Source organism: Cebus imitator, unplaced genomic scaffold (genome assembly GCF_001604975.1).
Source record: "Cebus imitator isolate Cc_AM_T3 unplaced genomic scaffold, Cebus_imitator-1.0 Scaffold10, whole genome shotgun sequence".
In the NCBI taxonomy this organism is placed as follows: Eukaryota; Metazoa; Chordata; class Mammalia; order Primates; family Cebidae; genus Cebus; species Cebus imitator.
The window spans coordinates 12,305,931-12,333,665 of NW_016107325.1; the positions used below are offsets into that span (position 1 = coordinate 12,305,931).

Sequence of the window (27,735 nt, forward strand, 5' to 3'; positions counted from 1 at the left end):
TTTACCTTTTAAAAAATACTATCTCAAATGTACATCCTTAAATATGACAACACTTAGTGTTGATTTCTTTGAACTTTACAAAAATGGTATCACTCTGACTATACTCTTCTATAGTTTGTTCTTTTTCACTCAGTATTACATTTCTGAAACTCATCTATGCTGTATGATACTCTAATGTGTGGACAGGCAGCATTTATCCACTCCCCTATGTACGTTTATCTGGGCTGTTTTCTTGAGTTTATAATTACAAATATTGTTGTTTCGAAAATTCTTGCAAATACCTGCTGGCATGCTGTGCAAATGTCTCTCTGGGTATGGAATTCTCAAAGTGTAAAACTGTGGGGCTACAGGATATAGAAATACCTTTTGCAGGAAAGTGTCATATTCTTGTCCAAATTGGTTGTGCCAGTTTTGCCAGTTTTTACTACTACCAGCTGTTACAAGAGATGCAACACGCCTACATCCTGACCAAAATAAGGTGTTACCAGGCCTCTCAATTTCTGCTGATCAATTAGGGGTAAAATGGAACCTCACTGTTTTCTGATATACATTTTCTTAAATACTAATGATTCTGCACAACCTTTGATATAATCCTGAGCCATTTGTGCTTCTTTATCAGGAAAATACCTGTTTTGGGGGGTTTATGTTCATTTTTCTACTGATTTGAAGTTCTTTATTTTAGATGCCAATCATTTGTTGGCTGTATGTCTTAAAAATATCTTTCCCAGCTTTAGGTTTGTCTTTCCATTACATTAATGGTGTCCTCTGATGAACAGTTGTCCTTAATTTCAGTTAAGGAGAGTTCACTTTAACAGTCTTTTCTTTTATAGATAGACCCTTTGACTCTTATTTTTAAAAACCTGAGCTCCAAAGCAATAGGTTTTCTTTATCTAAACATTTTAAAGTTTTGCCTGTTACATTAAGTTTCTAATTTGTTAGGAATGGCGTTATATGTAAGTATGGTGTGAGATTAAAATATTTATTTATTTATTATTTTTGAAGACAAGTTTCCCTCCTTGCGCTGTCACCCAGACTGCAGTGTAATGTTGTGATCAGATCTTGCTGTAACCTAAAACTCCTGGGCTCAAGCAGTCTTCCAGCCTCAGCCTTCCAAGTAGCTAGGACCATAAGTACATGCCACCATGCATGGCTAATTTTTTATTTTTTGTAGAGACGGGGTCTCACTATGTTGCCCAGGGTAGTTTCAAACTCCTGGTCTCAAGTGATAGTCCTGCCTCAATCTCTCAAAGTGCCAGGACTAGAGGCATGAGCCACTGTGTCCTGGCAATAATACAGATATATATCTCACCCCAGAACTCTTACTTTAGAATAGTCCCTCCTGTCCACACAGATGTATTATAAGCTTCTTATAATACATCTCTGTCATACATCAAGTTTTCCTTAGACCTGAAGGTCTGCTTCTGGCTTATTTTATTCCCTTTATTTGTCTATCCCTAATATCACAATGTCTCACTGGGCTACACTGTATATTCTTAAGCCTAAAACCTTCAAATAAATTTTAGAATCAGTTGAGTTTCTCAAAAATCTTTGTAGAAAGTCTAATTTGGAACAGTGTTTACTCTATCAATCAATTTGGGGATAAATGGCTTCCTTCCTATATTGAGTCTTCTTATCCATGAGCATAGTTTTTCTGTTATTTATTAGGTTTTCTTCAATGTCTTCCAATAAATTTTATACTTTTTCTACCTAAAATTCTTATATACCTTTTGTTGGATTTACTTAATAACACACTATAAATAATAATAACTTGGTCTCAAAGGACCACTCAGCTTTCTATTTTTTCACTTGTCTCAGTTTTGGTAAGCTGTGTTTTGTTAAAATTTATCCATTTTGTCTAGACATTTGGCATACAGTAATCCATAGTTTATTATAGGGTTCTAAAAAATCTCTGTTGAAGCTATAATTTATTTGTAATATCCTTTTGGTTGTTTCAAATTTCACTAATTTTTGTTCATACCTTTATCAACTTCCTTCCACTTTCTTCAGATTAACATTGTTTTTTCTAATTCAAGTTAGATGTTTAGCTTGCTAATTTTCATTTTCCTTCTTCCTGAAAGTTCTTTTAATAACAGGCCCATTAAATATAAATTTTCTCAGTTTTGTTAATGTGAAAATGTCTTATCATCCTCATTCTTGAAAATTTTAATTTTTTCCCAATACTTTGAAGACATCAAGTTATTCCTCTGTCTTCAGTCACTGGTTGTTGCTACTGAGGTACCTACTGTCATTCTAGTTATTATTTCCTGATAGGTGATCTGTTTTACTTCTCCAGCTGATTTTAGGATCTTCACTTTACTTCTGTGCTGTTGATAAACTAACCCAACTTATTTTACTTCTCACATGTATACAGTGAGGGGAAAAATACTCTAAAACAAGCAAAATTCATTCCAATTTTCTCCTTATAAATTCAAAGAGAAGTTTTCAGTATCAATTTGAATTCCACTTTCCAGTTCCTCTGTACTTCCTAAGCCTCTTGGAAGCTTAAATGTGATACGCAATGTAAGAGCTTTTGCTATTCTCAATCTCAACAGAAAATATCTGCCCACCCTCCATCCAAACACTGATAAATTATAAAAACCTCACTGAAATTTTATTGGAGGAAGCTTGAAACACATCTGGCCCAACCTCCCCATAAGGACAAAATAAGTCCCATCACAGTCATCTACCTGACCTACAACTACTCAGCAACTATTTTGCCATACATCATGCTAAACACTAAAGACAGTGGACCAATTAGGATGGTCCCTGCTCTTCAATTAACTTACAATCCATTAATTCTTATCATCTAGCTTCAGCTTAAGCAACATTTAAAGAAGAAAATAAAAGCACTGAACTAGGAGCAAAAAGTGGAAATCCAAGTCTTAGTCATGTATTAAAAGTCCGTTCGATCTCCACAGAAGTCAGTATCTCCTCTCTGCTCCAAGAGGACAGGTTCAGACCAGGGGTCCTCACGCTGGACTCTCTGAACTCCCAAGCTTCTTCAAAAACACCTGATATGGTTTGGCTCTGTAGCCCCACTCAAATCTCATCTTGAATTGTAATTCCCATGGGTCAGGGGAGGGACCTGGCGGAAGGGTGACTGGATCATGGGGGCAGTTTCCCCCATGCTGTTCTCATGATAGGAGTTCTCACAAGATCTAATTGTTTGATAAGCGTGTGGTTCTTCAGCCTTTTCTCTCTCTCTCCTGCTGCCATGTAAGACGTGCCTTGCTCCCCCTTCACCTCCGACTATGATTGCAAGTTTCCTGAGGCCTCCCCAGCCATGTGGAACTGTGAGTCAATTAAACCTCTTCTCCTTATAAATTACCCAGTCTCAGGTAGTTCTTTATAGCAGTGTGAAAACAAACTAATACAACACCTATATTCAAAATTTTGAACTTCCAGTGAGACTGTTTTAATGGTTCACAGAATTTTAATACCAGCAGTTTGGACCACTGTGTTACCACCTTTGTCTACCTCATGGCACACACAGAAAATGATAATATTTATACAGCATACAAGAATCAAATGATGAAGTGATTCACAGCAATTGGCCCCAGAATGTCAATCATCTCAGGCCTCATCCAGTTGCCCTGAGGGATGAGGAGATTGCTATCCTGGCTCAGCTATACCTACTCACTGTTCACCAGTGTGCTCTGGCCACTGGGTCGGAAGCTCTGGTTTAAAGGACAAATAGGCCATCTTCTAGTTCTAGATATCCTTTATGATTGTAATTCCAGTTTATTTCATCTTTGGCCAGCTTCCCTCATTAGAAACTCTCCTATAAAATGACCCCTAAACTTTTTCCCAGCCATCTTCTTCACTGTCTAAATAGAAACTCTCCACACCATTCTATATCCATACCAAGATATGTCAAAGGCTCATTCATCCATCTTGCCTCCTCCACAAGCTAGAACATCACACACACCCCTCTACTCTGCATCAAAGAGAGGAGCATAATGTCGATGGTAAATGAGTTCCAACATTAATAATGCCAGCAAAGTGAGAGCACACTGGAGACAGATATACCCACTTCAATAACGAATATATGAGCAAACAATACCAAAGGAGGCCATGCTTTAAGGAGATATTGCAGCTCTGTTTCACATGGTGTAACCCAGCTAGGACGCATGGAATACGAACAGATAAGACACATATTACCTGCAACAACTAGGAAGGGCTACTCCAGTGGCATTCAGAGTGAAAAAAGAGAATTATAAATGACAGTGGGGTGAACCAGTGGGCAAAGAAAGGAAAGTAGCTTGTCAAATATAGGCATTTTTGTTATAGCTATATAATCAAAAGGCAGGACTATCGTTCTTTTCTTATTTTTATTTTTCTATAAAGTGAACTTGGCAAGATGGCTTCCTCCCAAGCCAGGAGACAAAACAAAGAGGCTGTCTCAATCACTTGCACCACTCTCACTTGGCTTGTCTATTAAAAATGCAGCATCCTGAATCCTGTCCCCGGACCTACAAAATGTGAGTACAGGGCCCAGGTATCTCACATTAAGTTTCAGAACTACTGAACTAGGCATGAAGTTTCTGTCAGGAAAAAAGGGACAGGCAAATATCTCTTAAGCAGGTAAAGAGAAAAACAGGAGAGACTCCATAGAAACAACATTGTATCACTGAAAACTTCAGAGGAAGAGGAGCTGATCCAGATGCTATTTATTACTGAAAATGTTTACTTTGTTCAAACAAATGCATTCATTCTAACTGTTTAAAAAATATACTCAATGGGGAAATTTTCTAATTGCAACTTAAAAATTCATCAGTAAATTAAGAAATCAGAAATCATACAATTAAAACAAAAACAAATTGCAGAGTTCCAAGTAAGCTTCAGTAATTCATAGTCCTTAAGGAAACTTCTAGGACTATGTATGTTGGCAGAAGAGCAAGAACAGTTTTATCTAAAGCACAAGGTTGTAGCTGCTGGGTGATTATGCTCTACAGAGACAGGAAGGAAGAATGAAAGAGCAGGAAGAAATTCACTAACCTTAGACAGTAATTTCCTTAAGAAAATAAAAGACAATTCTCACATGACATTTAAATACTTCCTTATGCTTGCTTGTATAATACACAATTCCTTCCTTACAAAATGTTCCCTGATGCACAATGAGGGAAGAGAGAAGGCAAAAAAGCATTTCTGGAATCTCTGTTATAATCTGCATAAATGTTTTATATGAACTGTCACATTTCAACTTCATAAAAACCCTTGGAGGTTGGAAAGATGGGGAAATTGAGGCTCAGAGAAGCCATGTGATTACATGAGGTTCAAAACCAGCCCAGAGGCAGTGAGGCTGTAATCTTAAGGTTATATGTTCTTTTTAAAAATAGTGCAATGATTCAGGAAAAAAGAAAAATAGGGTTCTCAACTCTAAAAGTTATGAATGTTTAAGATCAAAGGATTATGGAAACTGCAGTGCTATCCTTCAGTGTAGACACTGGTCATGACCAATGCCTGGGACCGCACGAATGGCTGACATCAGACCTCATAACGAGCCATCTACAACCAGAAGCCAGGGGATGAAGAAAATGGCTTGGTCTTACTTTCAGGCAGGCAGCTGGTTTATCATTTGTTTTTCTGGACAGAAGAGATTACAGTGACAGAGTAATGGGCAAAACACCTCTTAACATTGCACACTCGGTTTGTGTCCACGAACACATTGCAGAACGAAAGGGCTTCCACACGTTTTACTACCAATGGCTTTCTCCTGACTACCTTTAATGACCCCAACAGTTCAGGACCCTCAGCTGGGACCTACACAGTAGGCTCTATGTCAATTAGCTTGCAGTACCTGGTATAGTCTAATCTCTCCTAAAGTACTGAAAGTCTCAAGGTTGCAGAACTGCCAGAAGATCTGGAATTCTCTCTACAAAACAGCTAACTGCAGATCTAGGAAAAAAATGAAATAAAATAAATGTTCATGAGTAACATTTCAATGCCAAAAATAAATAATATTAAATACCATATGCTAGGTACTGAACTAAGCATATATATGCATGCACCCATGGCACGGGTGTGTACGTAAGTAATACATTATTCTACAGATGAGGGAACTGAGACTCAGCCTCGGATCTGAAACAGAATACCTCCCACTTTAAACATGTGTAAGGTGGTATGTGTCAATAATTATAAACCATATACTCTTTGACCAAGCAATCCTGTTCCTAGGAAATGGCATAACAAAATAGGTAACATTTGTGCAATAATGCAAGTACAATGACGTTCATCCCAGTGTAGTTAGCAATTTTAAAATTGGCAACAATTTAGTATCTATCAAGAAAAAACTGATTCTTAAATATAGTCATTCCTGCAGAATTTCAGGCAGCCATTAAAAGCAATTATGCTAATCTGTGTTGACACAAAAGATGTCCAAAGATATTATATCTTAAATGAAAACACAGGTAGATTGCAGAACAGTAAATACGGTGTGATTCCAATTTTGTTTTCTGGAGAAATGATTCTTTGAGCTGAAACTGAGGTCTGCCGAGGATGAAAAGAGCTGACACAGAGGAAAGAGCAGCATGGACAGGGGCTTGGGGCAAGTGGACAACAGAGCACAGAGGGTGGAGAATGCAAGACAAGGCTGGAGAGTGAGGAAGGGAATAGACCATGCCAAATACTGGAAGCCCAGTTAAAGATTCTAGTTTTCACCCAAGAAGAATAAGAAGCCACTGAACAGTCGCCATGTCACAGACAAGGCACTGGGGAGCTCAGCCTCCATTCAAGGTCACCCCATGAGTGGTGGTAGAGCCAGGGCTGGCTGGAGTCTGTAAAAGAGCCAAAGCTTGGTCTTAACCTTCAATCACAGGCTTTATAGTCCCAGCTTCCTGACCAAGAGCTACTTCTGGGCCTTTCTCTCTTTCATCTATGTCCTACAGCTTTGTACAAAGTCACAGAGAAAGGCCACCCCTCACCCAAACCAACCCCAACTGGCCTTTTCAATCTGGGTTAAATGAAAGGCTACTGTGTGGATTTCCTAGCTCTATTATTGCTGTGAAAGTTGTACAATGGCTCCTCTATTGGCTGGGTGCAGTGGCTCACTCCTGTAATCCCAGCACTTTGGGAGGCCAAGGTGGGCAGATCAACTGAGGTCGGGAGTTCAAGACCAGCCTGACCAACATGAAGAAACCCCATCTCTATTAAAAATGCAAAATTAGCCAGGCGTGGTGGTGTGTGCCTGTAATCCCAACTACTCGGGAGGCTGAGGCAGGAGAATCGCTTGAACCCGGGAGGTGGAGGCTGCAGTGAGCCGAGATCACACAATTGCACTCTAGCCTGGGCAACAAGAGTAAAACATCGTCTCAAAAAAAAAAAAAAAAAGAAAGAAAGTTGTACAAGGGCTCCTTTATTTTGCATATGTCTATATGTCAAGAGCAAAATTAAAAGTGATTAGACACTCTTCTAAATTGGTATTTGGATATTTGAATGTGTCAGAAGTAATTCAATTGAAAGCTTAGAAAATCCTATATCAAAGTGCAACCTTAACTGAGTCCCTTGAATTTTAATTTGTTTTGAAACTACTGAATTTCAAAGTAAAAAAAAAAAAAAATTAAAACCAAGATATTTCTGGCCTTTTAAAATAAATAGAGTCCAGAATCTATGTTAAGTCTATCAAGTTTGATTAGCCTAAAACACACTGACCCCCACCTCCAACGATGATGTCTCAAACACATGTACCACACCCCCTGCTGGCCTCTCCACATTCCCTGTGATTGAATGACCACAACATGAGAGGCCAGAGAAGAGGGGTAAACATTTGTCTTCCTCCCACAGATGATAGACTCCTTCCTTACCCCGTGATGCATATAATTTCCATGACTTTCCATTTCCTTCACCTTCCCTACTCCAATACATCATACTCATTTTAAAGACTTGCAGGATCACGATATAAAAAGTTTGAATTATTTCTCCTAAGTGAGAAGATAAGTAACAGGTAATCCAAAAGAAGAGAGTACTAAAAACTAATTTACAGTTAGTTTGGGAATATCTTCCTAATTAAATGCAGCTTCAGGTAACAGGAAAACTTGTGCGCATCCTGGCTCAGAGAAGAAAATGATAATAGACAATATATCCCTAGCGGTAGGGACTACATTTTTGTTGTCAAATAATGCAAAGTGCGTAATTCACAATTATTACATAATAAAAATCGAGCCATTCTATTCAATGATAATGTGGCAAAGGTGAATCAAGTTCATGGCTTACCCAAGACTCTCAACAAGCTGGTGCTAACAAAGTTGATTTTAAATCTAGGGTTGGCTAAACCCTGAGTCCTGGACTTCAAATATAAGAATACAGCACCAGCTCAAAAATATCTTAACCACTCTTCTTTAAAACTAAAAGTAGGCCAGGCGCGGTGGCTCACACCTATAATTCCAGCACTCTGGGAGGCCGAGACGGGTGGATCACAAGGTCAAGAGATTGAGACCATCCTGGTCAACGTGGTGAAACTCTGTCTCTACTAAAAATACAAAAATTAGCTGGGCAAGGTGGCACATGCCTGTAGTCCCAGCTACTCGGGAGGCTGAGGCAGGAGAATCGCTTGAACCCAGGAGACGGAGGTTGTGGTGAGCCGAGATTGTGCCACTGCACTCCAGCCTGGGTAACAAGAGCGAAACTCCGTCTCAAAAAAAAAAAAAAAACAACTAAAAGTAGGTTCCCTCTACCTCCCCTTGCACTCTCACACCAGCTCCCATAAAGTCTATCCTCATCACCATCTGGCTTGCTAAACTTCAATTTGAAAAACAGTTACTAACTGACCAAAATATTTTGTTGGGTAGTGGGGATACAGGGAGAAAAAGGACACCATACATGCTCCACAAGAGTTCATAGTGGGCTACAGAAGGCTAAAGTATCAGAAAGTAAGATGTAAATGACACTAAGTGTAACAACAGAATTAAGCTCAAGGAAAGGAGCAGTACAGAGAACAGACTAATGAACCTCCTGGGGTGTGGGGAAGCTGGTATCAAAAAGCTTCACAGAAGAGGTGCTGGGCTGGGAGAGGCACCAGGGTAGGGAGAGGCCTTCTAAACAGAAGGACTGTACATACCTGTTCATGGTGCATGTGGGGATTGCAGTAGCGTACTGGTAGAAACGTACAATGATGGAACACACCTAATTTGGTAAAGGTATGTCGAAGGCCCGAGGTGGCCCATGGCTGAGAGAAAGCCTGGAAACACAGATCATGGGACCCTGGAGTTATCCCTTCCCTCCAAGTGGTGGGAACTTGTATCTTAACCTATTATTGACAAGAAGCCACTGAGTTTTCAATCAGGAAGAAAAGATGGTACAACCGTATCAGAGCTCTGACAAGATCAAAAAGGCATTTGCTGATGACATTTTATACTAGTTTTTCTACAACTCTACCCAAATACTTTCCCCTTTGGAAGAAAGGAAAGAAACAGTATGCTAGGATTAGAGGGAGCTGGATTAGACACTGAACAAAGGCCACCTACCATAAGGGCAGTCAGCACCTAGCAGGTTACCAGGATGCTCGGGGAGCACTGTGTGGACAGGTGGAGGAGGAGCAGGCAGTCAGGGCTTCTCTCAGCACGTATATACCACTTCAGTTCCCGAAAAGCTAGCTCAGGTACACAAGCTTTTGGGAAATGTTCGCAAATTTCCCAAAGGCAAAAAGAAAGCACAGAATATGTCTGATGACTGCAGACCTCACAAATCTAACTGGATGTGATTTCCAGTATCAATTAGTTTTCTACAAACTAAAGTTGTAGAAATGGTGCGTCTTACAATAATTTCAGAGGAATGTGTCATTATTTCTAAATATCCAAAAGTGGACCTCCAACGTCTGTAAAAGTTTACACGGCTCAGTGTCTTTAAAAGATCAATCTAAATATAAAGACTTTCTCCCTAAATAGGAATCAGCAAATTACAATGTCCAGAATGGATCCTCTCAGCTCCCAGTCAAAGGCAACCAGAAAAGGGTCACTTTCCCAGAATAAGTGATTTTAAAAAAGAAGAACTCAATTCACCAAATGATTTGAAAGTAATTCCATATGATGCTTTTCCCCATTGCTCTTTCTTCTCACCTCTGCCTAATTCACCCCCAGGAGGAACACCAGTCAAGCCACAGGCCCAGAGCAAAAGGAAGAAAACTACGACTGCAAGGCTTTTTACAGACTATAAGCAATTCCTGTCCAGATTTTTACACAATGAACTGTTCTGATAGCACCCCCTAGTGATCAAAAGCACTTTTCTAACCAAAGGAACTCTTCTCAAATGACTAAAAAGCAATGCACTTAAAATAAAAAAGCAGCGAAAACACCAATGAATTCTGCAAACACCTGTCCCTGTTACAGCCCCAGTTAAATCAATAACTTTAACCTCTCTGGCCTACTGTTCTCTCAGCTCTAAAATAGGAAAAATAACATCCTCAACCATCCTTGTCCTCCTCCCTGTGAGCGTGAGTTCCTCAATGAGAATTGTTCCCAAGGCACATGGTCAGTTTTAAGCACAAGGATGGGAAAAGGAAACACAAAGCGGGGCAAGGTCACGCACACTGAGGCCTACCAGGATCACCAGGAGTATTTCACATTAAACCCATAATATGCAGGGTAATTGCACAAGTAGGTCCACTTCTCCTTCGTTGTTATTATTGTACGTGTTGACTCTTCATAGTCTACCTCTACTTACCCAGCTCTAAGGAGAACTGCAGAAACCAAAGGATTTTCTAAAAATAGCTTGTGACCACAAAATCCTGGAAGCTCTCCAATCCCATCTTCAAAACTGACATGTTTGTTTCTGACACAAATTATATAAAATGCAAATGTCAGATTGCTTTGATTTACTAATAGAAAATGAAACTTTAAAATAGTAATAGTGAAAATGCCTTAAACCATCACCCTTCAATCTCCTGCCCAGGAAACTAACACCCCAACTGACTGAGGTGTCTCGTGTTCACGGCTCAGTAGGGACCTAACAACCCTTTGATCCCCCAACTCCAAGTCCGAGACCTTTAACAAAGCCAAAACTTTTGCTCAGCTTTCTGCAATGGCACAGACTTAAAACCCATTGCTGCCCTCTACTGGGGAAACTTGGAACAAAACTAACATCCGCTCATCAAACATTTGAAATCACCCTCTCTTCTCTGCTTTAATGATAATGCATAACCTTTGATATTTTATAAGCTAATTATAAGATTCCAAAAGGGGAAAAAAGCAATTCTGTAAAAACTCAGAGTAATTTTCCCTCTTTATCAACTAAAAGAATGGCAGCAAAGTGGGATACTGGCTTCAGACTCTATTAGGACGTGGTGATACAGTTGGCCTTAGTTAAGGCTCAACCTCCTCAGGCCTTAATTTTCAAGTCTGTACACGGAAGCATGGCAAACAAGGAGATATTTATGCTCCTTCTCAATTTTAAAATCCTGTAACCCTTTAGGAATCGCTTAATTTACTTTTAACAGTTGGTTTTTCCTCTTCTGCTGATACTTCAAAGTATTTATAGCTTTTTAAAAAAATCATTCTTAATAGTCTAACATGTCTCATCCTCTGGACCATCCTATACAACATATCTTATACTCAGGACTTTATCGATTGTTGTAAGGCTGCAGTAATTGAGAAAAATGGGAAGTAAGCATCTAGCAGGACAAAAAATATTATTTTTCTCTCTTCCCCCTTCGCATGTCCCCCATCAACCAGCTTCATGATCTTTCCCATAGTTGTAGCACAGATGCTATGCCCACATCCCAAAGCACTTATTCCCTATTACTCTTTGAATTTTGCATGTCTTGTGATGTTTGTGCAACCTCCACAGAAAGGTGAGTTTCACTGCGCTATGTCCTTGTATCACGTGCCCCTGAGTGCCCTCTACTGGTGGCAGTGGTTGTAATGGAAGCAGCTGTTCTAGCAGCAGAAGAAATGGGAACAGCAGCAGTGATGCCCACAGCTGTGGCAGCAATAATAATGTCTACAAAAACAATCTTAACTATAATAACAAAAATGTAGTAATAAAAGCAAGATATGTGATTATAAAAATAAAATTTTCTATAATAACCTGTGCCACTTATTATTTTGTCCCAACCACTAGTATATTATGTATTACCTAATTTAGTCCTCCCAAACATAGCTATTATTACCTTTGCCACTTCATGAGTGAGAAGCTGAGCTTCTGATGGGTATCTAACAACTGTCGATGCTAACCAAACTCTCACTAGTCATCTTTCTCTCCATCAGAATCTCCAAAGCCTTTTCATCACCTCCTTCCCTCTACACTTGCTAGAACCCTGGCAAACTTCCCAGATTCCTGTAATGATGCCTGCAGCATCCCCGAGAGCTTGTGAATGGCATGGACATCCTCCTGACACATGCTAAATCGTGGCCAACTCACTCTGAGAATGACAAATGCACTCCCATTTTCCTGCGAATGCCATTTAACTCTGCCTACCCTCTGATTCTATATTTTCTTGCTGTCCTCTCCCTTCTCTTCTTTATTTTGAGATACGATTTGGTAGAAAGAGCACAGATTGAGAGTGAAAACTGGAGTTCATTCTTGCTTATTGGCCATGTGACTTTGGGCAGGTCCTTTTTACCTCTCACACTTCCATCTGAAAACTGTGACGATAACACCTGCTCTACCCATCTTCAAGAACAATTGTTTGGGACAAATATGGAAGCATACGTGAAAGTGATCTAAAAGCTGTGAAAGAATATTGACTGTGTTTGCCTTCAATTCTTACTACTCTTGGGCTCTTCACATACACACACCCCTTCCCAGGGCAGGGAGGGTTTGCTGTAGTGAAAGAAAGCCCTGGGTCTCACCCATTGCCAGCACCTTGATGAATGAGAAAGGAAAACATGAAGACAGGTGAATAGGCAATGGCAATGAACCACCTATTGTAATTCTCTTCCTTCTTTCTGTAGGCAGCCACAGGCTTTTCCTCCATTTCATCCAAAGTAACGGCAATACAGAAACAACCTTCACTGCCCATCTGCACCCCACCTTCAGGACATTCTGTTCACTCCTGATTTCACCACATACTTCGAAAATGTCCAGTCTTCCATAACCACAATAATCATTCTCATTTACATGACAATCACACTGCCACTGTTAACTGAGCACTGCTACGTGTCAAACACAGCACCAGACATCCTGCACAGACCATCTCTCATCCTCACGGCAACACAATGTAAGTACTGTCAGCTCTGGCTTATAGGTTAGGCTCAGAGAGATTAGGCAGCTGACCCAATAAAAGATACAGCTCTAGCTCTTGCTGCTTCCAGACCAGGCATAGAGACTGGGCAGCAGGTGCACCTCCACTTCCTGCCTAGATCTGCTAGCAAAGTGGTTTGTATTGTTTTGGTTTTTTGTAAAACCTTTATTTTAGTTTCAGGGCAGGTTTGTTATAGGGATTTGGTGTACAAAGTATTTCGTCACCCAGGTAATAAGTGCAATGCCCATAAGTTGTTTTTCGATTCTCGCTCTCCTATTTTCCACCCTCAAGAAGGCCCTGAGGTCTATTGTTCCCTCCTTTGTGTCCATGTTTATTCAGTTCTTAGTTCCTACTTATAAGTGAGAACATGTGGCATTTGGTTTTCTGTTCCTGTGCTAGTTTGCTTAGGATAATAGTCTCCAGTTCCATCCATGTTGCTGCAAAGGACATGATCTCATTCCTTTTTATGGCTGTGTGGTATGCCATAGTGTATATGTACATTTTCTTTATCCAGGCTACTGTCATTTTGGGTTTGTTTTTTGTTTGTGACAGGGTCCTGCTCTGTTACCCAGGCTGGAGTACAGTGTGATCATGGCTCACTGCAACTTCAACCTCCCGGGCTCAATCAATCTTCCCACTTCAGCCTCCTGTGTAACAGGAACCACAGGTGTATACCACCATGCTAAATTCTTTTTTGGAGAGACAGAATCTTGCTATGTTGTACAGGCTGGTGTTAAACTCCTGGACTCTAGCAATCCTCCCGTCTCAGCCTCCCTAAGTGCTGGGATTACAGGTGTGAGCCACAGTACCCAGCTAACAATGTGTTCTTTATACACAGAATTTCTATCATTGTTAATAGAATTCTGTCATTCATAGCTGACGTATGTGCAGCCATAATAACGTAAAGTATGTTTCCTTGAAAAAATATTAATGATATCGATACAGTAAATATATTATCTTTTAATGTTTAATGTAATCAATGAATGTAAACAAATCCATCGTATTAAGAAGTAATACTTGTGTTTAACAGGGCCGAGTGCGGTGGCTCATACCTGTAATCCCCCAAGGTGGGTGGATCATGACATCAGGAGATCAAGACCATCCTGGCTAACATGGTGAAACCCCATCTCTATTAATAATACAAAAAATGAGTCAGGCGTGGTGGCACATGCCTGTAGTCCCAGCTACTCAGGAGGCTGAGGCAGGTGAAGCACTTGAACCCGAGAGGTAGAGGCTGCAGCAAGCCAAGACTGCACCACTGCCCTCCAGCCTGGGTGACAGAGCGAGACTCCATTCCAAAAAAAAAAAAGAAAGTAATACTTGTGTTTACAAAAAAGAAACTGGCAGGTCCCACTTTATGCATGTGATCAAAGTGAATGTCACCAGTAAAGGAATAAATCAGTATCATGTGCCTCTTAATATGACACACTGAGAAGAACCCAACATCACTTCTGAGGTATGTCTATCAAAGAGTGCATAAACTGAATCTGATCATTCAGAAATATCACACAGACCTAAACTGGGGAACATTCTATAAAATAACTGGCCTATACTCTCCAAAGGAGTCACAGCTGTGAAAAGAAACACTGTTCTAGATGAAAGGAGACTACAGGAGATACAGCAGCTCAATAATTCTGAAACGAATCCTGGACCACATACATGACATGAATGGAGAAATTGGCAAATTTAGCAAAATTCAAATAAAATCTAAAAAATAATAGCATTACATCAATGTTCTTTTCCTAATTTTGAAAACTGTACTGTTGTTAGGTAACAGAGTGTCCTTGTTTTCAGCAAGTATCCAGTAAAGTATATTTAGAGGCAAAGGGCATTCTGTCTGCAACTTATTGTGGAATGTTTCAAAGTAAAGAGTAAGAGAAAACATATACAAAAATTCTTGGTACTATTTTTCTAACTTTTTTGTAAGTCTAAAATTATTTTACAATAAAAAGTAAAAACAGGCTGGGTACAATGGCTCATGCCTGTAATCCCAGCACTTGTGGAGGCCCAAGTGGGAGGAACACTTGAGGCCAGCAGTTCGAGATCGGTCTGGCCAACATGGTGAAACCCCGTCTCTTCTAGAAATACAAAAATTAGCCAGGCATGGTGGTGGGCACCTGTAATCCCAGCTACTCAGGAGGCTGAGGCAGGAGAATTGCTTGAACCTGGGAGGCAGAGTTTGCAGTGAGCCCAGATCATGCCACTGCACTCCAGCCTGGATGACAACAGTGAGACTCTACCTCAAAAAATAAAAATAAAAACAAACAACACAAGTTATCAACACTTGTATTAAATAAATGTGAATTAAAATATTCCTGCCTACTGATTCCTAAGCACATCGGTGGATTCAGTGGGACCAAGGGCCTTGGATCCTTAGCATGAAACCAATCTTACAGCCTAATATAATAAATTCTGAGACCCACAAATAACATCCCAGTCTTTCTACTTCAAAGTGGTTCCACCCAAAGATAGCAGTGATGTGATACCCTTTTCCTCCTGCTGATAATGACTAATCACTTCTTACTTAATTTCATGGTTAAGAAATTTCAAGCAATAATCCTCCAGTAAATCTACTTCCAGTGAAAACACAGGCAACCATAAGAAGGGAAATAACTGCCTATTACATTTCTTCCTCCTCATTCCCTCCTATGGCCAATATGCTTTTTGGCTGAGCAGTGAGCATTCAGACATTTGCGTAGCTACAAGCCCCTTGCCCTCTGTCCTGCCATATGTGGGTTTTATTTTTCCATTTTTTATTTTTTGAGATGGAGTCTCGCTCTGTCATCCAGGCTAGAGTACAGTGGCACGATCTTGGCTCACTGCAACCTTGGCCTCCCAGGTTCAAGTGATTCTCCTGTTCAGCCTCCCGAGTAGCTGGGATTACAGGCATGTGCCACCATCCCTGGCTAATTTTGTATTTTTAGTAGAGACAGGGTTTCACCATGTTGGCCAGGCTGGTCTTGAACTTCTCACCTCAAGCGATCTTCCCGTTTCAGCCTCCCAAAGTGCTGGGATTACAAGCATAAGCCACTGCTCCCAACCCCTAGGTTGGTTTTAGAAAGCCACAGAAAGCATATGAATATAAGTGTGAGTGTGGTGCCTCAAGCATGTTATCACTAATATAAAACTTAGACATCAGCCAACTCTGAGGGTTAAGTGTTCCTATAGAAGATGCACACAGATTATGAGGCCATTATTGTCAGCAAAGTAACACAGGAACAGAAAACCAAACACCACATGTTCTTACTCGTAAGTGGGAGGTGAACAATGAGAACACATGGACACAGGGAGGGGAACATCACAGACAGACAGAGGCCTGTCGTGGGCTGGGGGGCTAGAAGACGGATAGCATTAGGAGAAATATCTAATGTAGATGATGGGTTGATGGGTGCAGCAAACCACCACGGCACGTGAATACCTATGTAACAAACTGCATGTTCTGCACATGTACCCCAGAACTTAAAGTCTAATAAAATAAAAAGAGTTGATGTGAAACATGGATAAATATAGCAGGATACTGAAAACTACAAAGAAAAGGATGTAACTGATTTTTATAATCAAAAAATAAAGAAGATGCACACAGCCCTAAGCATTTACATTCAATTTTAACAGAACCACTGACTCCCTTCCCCACCTAGTAAATTCAGTACAGTAAAAGATGGAACACCACATGGTGAAGGCTTCAAGCCCCAAAAGATGGCTGGAGACAGGCACCTTAGAGTGTCACGGGAGAGGCAGTGATGGCTACGAAGCCTTTTATTCTCACGCACGTGAAAAGTTGAAAAAAAAAAGTCATACAGCTACACTTAGCTCTGTTCTCCTGGGTCATTATTAACATCTTCTCATTTAGAATATATAGTGTCTTGAGGTCCAGGAACATCCAATCTTATATTACCCTACACCACATGCCTGGGATTAGACAGAATAGCCATTTCACAGACAGAAAAATTAGAGCCAAAGAAAATCAAGATGATCCCTAAACAACACTGTCAGCAAAAGAACCCAGAATGGACCAAATATTCTGCCTGTAGAAAGAAAATAAATATCCTCAATTTCTACAATTACCACACACATCAAAAAAAAATTGTTTTGCATACTAAATTACCAAAGCAGCCACATCGATCTTTTTCCATTCTATTTTTTTATGATTTAGAGGAGTCAATCTGGATGAAGACCAGATCACCTGCCCACATGGAATTATGTGGCTCCCAACAAAAGCATCACATTTTGGCCACACATGAGTACGATGGGCCTCTGGTTCTCTCCTGCTAAAGGATAGCATTGGTGGGCTCCATGGAGCTTTCTAAGAACAGCCATAATACCAGCCCCTCTTCTCCTTTATATATGAAAACTGTTCATATTAAAGAAAAATGCACATTAAAAATTATCTCAATGTTGGTGACCAGAAGAGAGGAAGAGAAGAAAATGCTGCTTATGACAGCAAATTTCTAATCAACATGGTTGCCTCCATGCCCAAGAGCCCTGCCCACAGGCCCCGTTGTCATTTAAACACTCATCTATTGACGGACTATCTGTTTCTCTTTGAAAAACAGCAAACTGGTAAGACAAAAATCAATGGGTCAACATCAACAAGTAGCCTCTGAGGAGCAATCTATACCACAGAAACCAGAGCAGCATCAACTGGGAGGCACCATAGTGAAGAGAAGAACTGCAGAGATCTTAGTCGAGGCAGTCCAGCAACAGATAACGTTAACGACTCCCCTGAACCAATTTTTAAACAAAAGTAACTTATATTGGAACAACCTAAGACAAGCAAAGAATCCTACAACAAAGGTTTTCATTTCATTGCACAGAGTGATTAAAATAACATTTACTTCCTAGCAGCCATGTCTGCATGAAAAGTTTCCCATATTTCCCATCGTTGTTTACCAGAATCAGAAGCCAGAGTGGGAATCAGGGGAAGATTGCCCGCTATTAACAGGAATCCTAGGAACACATGCATGCCAAGCATTCTGGGGGTTCAAATGAGTAAAAAGCAGTTTCAAAGGGCTCTTCCTTGGCATGTGATCATTTGGTCAGTAAACATTTGTGAGCACTTGCTATGAACAAGAAATGTACCATGATCAATGCTGTCCCACGCAGTGTATGCCAAAGAACCTACAGGTGAGGAGTGGAATGTAGCTGATAACCCAACTGCTCATTAAAATTAGAATTATGATGGGAAAACAGCCAACACTATGAAACTACAGAGCCAGAATAACATCAAAATAAGCTACTCTCCCTCCTCTAAGATGCTTAAAGAACTAAGTTGCCATTCTCGCTTTACTTCTGTGTGACACTGAGCCGTGGGGCCACCTTGCATTTGAAGGGATGATGACGGAACAAACCCTGAGGTTTGTCTAAAAGCAAAGAGCAAGTAAATGGCAGAAGACACGGTTGAAAAATCACATCTCAGAAAACTCTAGCTGCTTATTGTTTAAGATAGATGCAAACTGGGGTTCGGAACGCACAGCACACTAATATGTAATAAGTAAGTTTTTAAAAGAAAAAAAATGAAGGTTATAGCCTGAACAGATTCTTCATTTTTTTCCAAAAAGCATGGGTTACACAGTGGGAACCACAGATGGTTCAGTTTGGCTGGAGGTTAGAATATATGTCTGGAAGTTGAAATGGTGCCACAAATTCAAGGCTAAGGATTTTGGCCTTTATGAGACAGGAACTACTTTTTAAATTTCTATTTTTTCATTTATTTGCTCTTCTGGTTGTTTTGGTTTAATTTTAGAAACCACTTTTGAGCAATTAAGTGATGTGACCCGAAAGTTAATCTTGTAGAAATGCCTAAGAAAGAACAGAAAGGAGGAATGGAGGGAGAACAGTTAGAAATGTATTGTAATTGACCAGTTAAAAATAGTGGAGAAAATGGTTTCAACCAAAATAGCAGAGGGAAACGCAGAGAAGACGTGGAGAGCAGTTACATGGGAAAGAAAAGGAAGGGGAGGAGGGCTCACAGATAATCCCAGTGTTCTGGGGCTGGGGGTTCGGAAAGAAATACAGAGCACAGGAAGGTTAGGCCTGGGAGGGAAGGTGAGCCCTTTGGAGCCACTGTGATTGGGAGGCTGGCAAGCCACTTAACAAGGAGCTGGAGTGTGAGGCCAAAGCTGCAGAGAGAAAGCAGCCTGGAAAACACCTCTCAGGGACCAGCTAACAGAATGAGATCAGACGACACTTACAGCAAAAGAAGTGTGGACCCAAAAATAAGAAAAAGAAAAAGTCCTTTGAGGACACGTACTATACAAGCTAATGGCTTTCAAGCAGCTTTCTCGACTCTGGCTGACATTTTCAATACTTGATCAAAAGACCCCATTCGAGACTCCACCTCTCCTGGGAATCTCTCCAGGCTCCTCTTTCAGGCTTTTGATAGGTAGCCTTAAACTCTGGTGGCCTCAAACTGAAGCTTTAGCTTTTCTGTGCTTCCCTGTCAGATATCCCACTCTGATGGACTGTCTGCTCCATACTCCCTGCTCCCTCAGAGACCAACCAGGGCTCATGTCTCCAAAGTCAACACATCAACCCTCCCCAGCCACAGCCCAGAAACCAGCCCACCCCACAAAATTCTGCTGGCCCAGGAGAGAAGCTAAGATATCTTCACAGAGTGGGACATTTCTTAAAGTCCACTTGAAAATCTGTTTAAAACAATTCTAAAGGATCGATGAATGCATTTTCTACAGAATATTTTAGAAAAGGCAGTATCTGGAATTTAATATTTAGTTACATATACCTAGGCAAGGTGAGACGCAATCCCTAAAGCACATTTCTTTGCTATTTTTGCTTACAGCACAGACAACACAGATTCATATCAGCTTTCCCTGGGGTGGGAAAGAACCTCCTGTTTTAAAAAGATGTCACTATATACATATTTTTAATCATAAATAGCTAATATAATTTAAAAACCAAACTAAACCAAACCAGAGGTTAAATTTTATTAGGTTTCATGCCACAGTGAAATCTGAAATTACAAGTAAATAAGTCTCTGGAAAAATATATACATAAATAAATACCTACATGCTGCCATTTTAAAAATCTAAAACCTAGAATGGAAAAATTTTCAGCTAATCATTACCATAATTGAGTTAACATAAGGTAAACTAAAAAAGGGACCATAGGTCTTTTATGAGGAAAGAATGGTATCTCACAGCTATTCAAACCACCATTAAAAGTTGTGCTTTCTATCTTCATCGTTTCAAACTGTACTTAAAAAGTGATCATGCCTCTTCTGTAAAACCCAAGGGAAAGATATTCAAGGATATTTTACTTCTCTATTACTCTCTATTATTTACTTCTCATCACATCCCCTCCTTTCTGACCTTCTCACAGCAAAGCTGATAGAGGGAAAAAAGAAATCATTTGAGATTCACATTATTCCCACACCCAAACATGTAACAACTAGCTGAGATAACAAAAAGGCAAATGCAGTTATCTGAGTAATCACTAATGAGATAGCCTCTGAAAAGCATATCCTGCATATGTGGAAATCTTTTTCCAATTTTTCTGCGGGTTTCATTTCCCTGGGATTGGTTCTGACAGGGTCTTGAAGGCTAATGGCACTTACCTTTTTGGCTCTTTGGGCTATGTCTGGTGTTCTTGTAAGCAGTTTCTCAATCAGGTACTCTCTGTTCTGCAAAACAAATATTCCCAACAGTTTAACACCAAATATGATACTTATAAATCACAGTGATTTCAAAATAGCAGATTTACTTGGGTTTTTAAGCATGTTACCTTGGCTTTCTGGAAGAATTTGCATTTTAAAAGTTCTGCTGCTGTGGGCCTGAAAGATCAATAATAAATTAGAGTTGAAACAATGACCACTTAATAAATGCACTGCCTTGATGAAACAACTTAACCTTAGAGCATTCCTGGAAGACCAATGTCAGGAATAGCAAAACTAGAAACCAAATTAATCGTGGGCTGGCACCAAACAAAACAGTGCCAATTTTCCAGTTCTTTCCAAACCCCTCTACTGCAAAACACATAAACTCCTGTACGTTAAGTGCTTGGGGCATAATCAATTTTCCATCCTTCATCCTTAAGTACTTAACTAAGTGAATTCAGTGCTTTGGAAAGGTGGCAGACTGACACATCTGTGAGCTAAATTTCTGTATAAGAAACAGTACAAGCTGCAACATGACCCTCTCAAAGAAAGTATAGTCGACTGTGCTCTATGCTTCCCCAAGAGCAGCAGGTACTGCAAGGGGCCCACACATCGTGTCCATGCTGTCTTGCCTGCTCAATAAACCTGTCTCAAGAGCATACGGACTGCTGTCTGGCAGGTGAAGGTAAATGTGATTGTGATTAATAAAATGCAAATTCATTTAGAAGCACTGCCAGATGGTGTGATTTTTTTTCCTCATGGTGTCATTCAACTTGCTTCTCTAGCCTGTATTTCCTGTAAACGCTAAGTTAGGTCTGAAGGTTTGAAGAGGTTTAATTAAGCATTTGGGGCAAGAATACTTCATAGATGATGGCACACACTTCTTAGAGCAGCACCTCAGAGGCAGGTCCTGTTAGGTCATTCCACTGTTAGTGATGCTAAATTTAACCATCGGTCCCCAGGCACCAAATCTCTCCATTGCAAAGGTCATGTTTTCCCCCACTGCAATTAGCAAGTGTTCTGTTGGGTAATACTTTGACATTTTATGAATATTCTGTTCCTGAAAACCTTTCTGCTAATTGTGTTCATATGTTTGCCTTCAATAATTATTTCATAGGAAGTAGCAGAATACTGAGTTCCTACCTTTATCTTCCCTGCTTGCTGACTGACTTTCTTACATAAAGAATAGCTTCCTTCATCAATAGTCCCTTCCAAAAAGGCAGCCATGAGAAAGAATCAAATAACTAGTGTAGGATGGTCAGCAAGACAACTGGCCTGATCTCTTTCAAAAAGTCAGTGCCACGATGGAAAAGGGGAGACTGAAGGAACTATTCCAGACTCAACAGACTTTACAAAACATTAAAACCACATGTAACATACAGCCCTGGGCTAGATCCTGGGCTTGAGAAAGAAACTGCAGAACTTACAAAGGACATTTGGGAATAATTAAAGATGTGTGAATATGCTAAATATTAGATGATTTTAGGAACGTACTCTTCATTTTCTTAGGTGTGGAAAAGGACTGTGGGTGTGTAGAAATTTGTCCTTGTTTATAGGAAATGCAAGCTAAAATATTAAGTCTCTTACTTTCAAAGAGTTTAGCAAATAAAACATAGATATCACAATTATGAAAAATGTTCATAACTGCTTAATCTAGGTGACAGTAGAGAAGTAAACATTCTACTACATTTTCACCTTTTCTATAGGTTTTAAATGTTTCATAATAAGACACTGGGAGGAAAAGGAGGAGGGATGCATTATTGAGTATAATTAAGTATTATCTCAGGCAACAATTACCAAACACACAAATAATATTGTAGGAGGGTGTGGAGCCCGGAAAGTTTAAAAGGAATCCTCACGCTTGAAACAATTGGAAACTGCTGCTTTGGAATCAGGAAGCTCCACTAAAATATTTGCAAGGATCAAACGCAAGCATAAAAAGAATTAGAAAACATCATTAAGTGCATGAGTACACAGGCTATAAGTCTATAGGAGCCCTGAAAACTACTTCTATGCAAAGAGTTTCTATTTAAATTATTACTGCTTTTTTGCTCAGATTTCAAGTGCAGCACTGGTTACAGGTACCTGACAAAGAACCCTGGATCTCCATATCTACCTGATAATTGCTCTGAGTAAATAAGGATGTAAACAACAGATAGGCCACGAATCTGCACCTTGTTAAACAGGCCCTAGAACTAAACACTAGAGCATAACTCTTTCACATGATTCAACTTTGGTTGTTATTTTGATGTATACTTTTCCTGATCTCCAGGATGTTTTTGCCTCTAGCTACTCCAAGTGCATCCTTTCATTCTCTCAGTAAATATTTACTAAGCACCCACTGTTGGGCAGGCATTATGCTAGGTGCTAGGCATAATATAGTGAAGATGGCAGACATAAACATACCTCCAACAACTCACAGTCTACCAGGAAAGAGCAGAGTGTGCTGCTCAACTGCAAGTGGAGCCACGGCACATTCGGACACCTTAGAATCGTGTTTGGGAGGAAGGAGACACGCTCCTGATGGAACAGGTAATAGAACCACTTTACAGTGGACTGAGAAATGCACCAAAATGCCATATTTGGGAACCACACAACACGGAACAACATTTTAAAAACTAAGAGGCATACAAGACAACTTGGATTTAATTTTTTAAATGTGAAAAGAACCCTAAGAAAATCAGAATGATGAAAAAACTCAAGGCCGCTGTTTGAAGCCCTCATCATCTCTGGCTAATACAGTTAAATAAAGCAGCCCCCCAGCTAGTGTCTCACTACTTTTCCCTTGCTATTTCCAATCCATCATCCACCATCCACACTGCTTCCCAAATTAGCATCTTATAAAAAAAATCAGATCCTCTTTTATCTATCCTGATGCATTTCAGCGGCCTGAGACAGAAGCAAGTCTTCTAGGCCCTGATTTCTCCATCCTCATCTCCTCACACCCCACAGAGATGCCACCCTTCAACTGCAATGATGCTCTCACTCATCTCTTGCTCTTTCGTGACAAAGCACACACTGCTTTTCTTGCTTCCAAATTTTTCATAACCAACTGGCACACCCTCGCTCATCAGTCAAGAGCCAATTTAAATGTCATCTTCAAAGATCCCTCTCCCAGCTCCTGCAAGTAGAAGGCATTGCTCCCTACTGGCACTCATGTACCATGCTACCCACACTCCCATCATGTATTTATCTGTTCCCATGTCTCCCCATCACCCCACTAGGCTACGAGCCCTTCCAAGGCAGGGACCTCATAGGATTTCTTTGTATGTTTCCAATACCTAGCACAGAACAGAAACTGCTATAGCTCAATTTCATACTATAATCAAATATGGGGGAAAGTGATGCTGATAGACATTTGGACACAGCACTACAACTCCTGGAGCTACATTCAGTTAGCACCAAAATCTAAGCATCTGTTCAATACAGTGGGGAACAGGAGAAAGGCTTAATAAAAAATAAGACTCATGCTAGCAAAAAAAGAGGACAGAGGAAGTGCCAACATGGGGAAGCAAAGCGCTCCCTATCTCCTCTGCACCACATCCCACCTCCACCAAAAACCCTCCTCCCCACACAAGAAGGGTCAAGTGTAGGATGATGTAGAGAGAACGCTGGAAAGTGCCAGGGATACCTTGAGATATAGGGCTGGGAAAACACTTTGCCTTCTCCAGCAAGGATGCTATGGTAACCAAAAATATAAAAGGGAAAAGCATGCTACAGAGAAAACTCCTTTATCTGCACTCCACTCCACTCTCAGCCTTCATCAGTAAATACAAAAACACAATAATGTAACAACATAAAATTGGTTTAAAGAAACCGCATACTTTTTATAGCTTAATTGTTAATTCCAACTTTATACAGAGAATAACTAAATAGCGTGCCAGAGGTTCCTCTTTGCTCAAAGCAGCTGAAGTGTTTACATCGCTTTTGGGTAAAATCCTACATATGCCAAACTATTTCTACGAGAAAAAACAAAAAAAATGGAACTGGAAGAAATTTTAAAAATGACACAGGGGCCAGGCACGGTGGATCACACCTGTGATCCCAGCACTTTGGGAGGCAAAGGCAGGTGGATCACTTGAGGTCAGGAAATCAAGACCAGCCTGGCCAACAAGATGAAACCCTGTCTCTACTAAAAATACAAAAATTAACCAGCCATGATGGTGGGCGCCTGTAATCCCAGTTACTCAGGAGGCTGAGGCAGGAGAATCACTTGAATCTGGAGGCAGAGGTTTTAGTCAGCCAAGATCATGCCATTCTACTCCATCCTGGGCAACAAAGCAAGACTCTGTCTTAAAAAAAAAAAAAAAAAAAAAAGAGGCCGGGTGCGGTGGCTCATGCCTGTAATCCCAGCACTTTGGGAGGCCGAGGCAGGTGGATCACCAGGTCAAGAGATCGAGCCCATCCTGGTCAACATGGTGAAACCCCATCTCTACTAAAAATACAAAAAATTAGCTGGGCATGGTGGCGCGTGCTTGTAATCCCAGCTACTCAGGAGGCTGAGGCAGGAGAATTGCCTGAACCCAAGAGGCGGAGGTTGTGGTGAGCCGAGATCGCGCCCTTGCACTCCAGCCTGGGTAACGAGCGAAACCCCAAAAAAAAAAAAAAAAGAAAGAAAATGACAGAGGAAAGACAGTGATAGAAAGTTTGAGAAAAGCTGAGGTGCGCCTGCTGCTGCCCATTTGATTTTAGGGTTTTTGGTGTTTTATTTTACTCATTTACATATTTTTGTTTTATACCATAGCAACTACCAAGGCCTGGCTAATGTGGAACCACCAGTGCTGCCTACCTTTCAGCTGAGCACTGCAGGAAGAAATTCTGCTAAGCGCAGTCACATCTTACATGGCCACTAGCAAACATCAAAGAATTCGGCATAACGTAAGTACAAACACTGTTTTATGTGAAATGCTAAAATGTTACCAGCGACCAAAATAATGGTCCAGGCTTTGAATGATGATTCAATTTTAAATCCTTTAAAACAATGCAGTAGTCTGCAAGTACCAACATTCTCAGAAGAAAATCTCTTAAAGGATTCAGCTAATACATATGGATGAACCAAAGTCCACTGGGACTTAAAATAATTTTCAAAAGATTCAAGTTGAATATGATATAGTAACAATTTGCATGAGTAAGTTCCAACAGCCCTTTGACCTCAAGCAGAGCTGCTTTTCTCCCCACACCACTCCCTACAAAAGAAATATTTAAGTTATATTCCTTTCTCAAGGATTTATCAATGCAAGATCAACCCCCTGGTTACTCAAAGAAAAAAAAAATGTTGGTTCTTTTTACAGTTGCCATCCATACAAAACATGGAGTCTATAAGATTAAGGCTCTTTTATTTTTAAGAAATAGTAAGATGTTCTATTATGCAAATATAAGCAACTCTCTGTCTACGCCAATGCAGAACACAGACTCAGACGAACCAACGGGCTGTAACACCCCAACTCTCTCTTATAAGGAAAGTCCCATGAGCTCTCAAGGTTGACAAAACACAAAGACTACTCTCAGCAGCCTGTGAGTTGATGCATGTGAGTGAATCCGTCCTGGTCACTGTTTTCTCACAATATTTCTTCACTCATTGCTCAAGAGGTACTCAGCAATACCAGGGTTTTGGCACCAGTAAACTGCTTTCAGATTACAGGTAGATGATCTACACTTAGGCAACAGAAATAATAAAAATTAGCAAAAATTCTGCATTCACTCTTCCTACTCAAATCTGATTTCTGTTTATGAAACACTCTTCAATAGGTCCAAATTACCCCCAAATTTCAAGCTCCCAATTATCTCTAGTTGTTCAAGAAATGGTACTGAGTATACAATATAGACCAGACACTGGATCTAAAGATAAGTGGCACAAGTTCTTCTAAAAAACTTATAAACTTTTGAGGAATTGGGTTGTATAAATCAATAAGAGTACACAGTATAATGATTGCTACAAAAGACATTTTCAATATACTGTAGTTATTGCATAAAAGTTTCAACAACCCCACTTGATCAGGAAAAAAAAGGCAAATAATGAATGACAATCTTAATCTCATGAGCACTCAGAGATTCCCTGGGCACTGTGCTTTGTGCTTGAAATGCGTTCTCTCTTCCCATCCCCATAGCGATGCTATGAAGTGGGTATTATTAGGCCCATTGTACAGACAAGAAAGCTAAGTCATGCAGATGATGATAAAATAGAGCTGGGAGTCCCACCCACAGGTACCTAACTCTAGGAAGATATGGCATCTGAACCATGCATAGAAAGAGGGATAGAAAGGGGACAGAGGAGGGGCAAGAACTCTTGAATGACAACAGCAAAGGCAGAAAATATCTGTGGTTTCCTTTATTATGGTGCAGCAATTCAACGTTTACTTATCAAATTACTCATGAATACATATGTTGAAATTGCATCCTATCTAAAAAGTAATCCAACAATATTGCTTTTCTCCATTCTTATATTTCATAGATTTTCACCCCAAACTTAGCCTATGTGTCCTTTCATTATAAGAAAGAGCCACCTGGGAAGTTGATGTGCCACTAACCGTCTACAGCAGTTTGGTATAGAGAACAACTGCACAACAGTGAGAACAGATTAGGTTATTAAAAAAAAGTATCTAAAATACCTTAAACGATTAATACTTTGTACATCAACAGTGTTTTTAAGAGAGTAGTCTGAAGGAAAGGGTTGAACATTTTGAATATATAGTATATGACTCTTCTAAAGGATTTCTGTTGTTGTTGTTTGTGGAATAGAAGGAACCTGATACTTAAGCTCATACAATGAATAAAACCTGGAAGGACTTTCAAGATTATTAAGAAATAAAAATGGTTTGTTGAATATAATGTATGTCAATCTAATTTGTTTTGACAAAATCACATAAAAATCTCCTAAAGAAATATACTATTATATCATTAAGTACACTAACAATTCTACACTAAAGAACAATTTTCTTAAGAAGCTGGAATT

General features: G+C 40.0%; 1 protein-coding gene across 1 annotated transcript in view; it reads right to left on the reverse strand.

The window, feature by feature from the left end:
- STK39 (serine/threonine kinase 39) overlaps positions 1–27,735 on the reverse strand; it is a 325,035-nt gene that overhangs the window by 178,250 nt on the left and 119,050 nt on the right. The window contains exons 9-10 of the mRNA XM_017548524.2: positions 20,912–20,960; positions 20,745–20,810 (exon numbers count right to left, since the gene is read on the reverse strand). Of these exons, the coding sequence (XP_017404013.1) occupies positions 20,745–20,810; positions 20,912–20,960 (115 nt within the window). The remainder of the gene's footprint in view (positions 1–20,744; positions 20,811–20,911; positions 20,961–27,735) is intronic.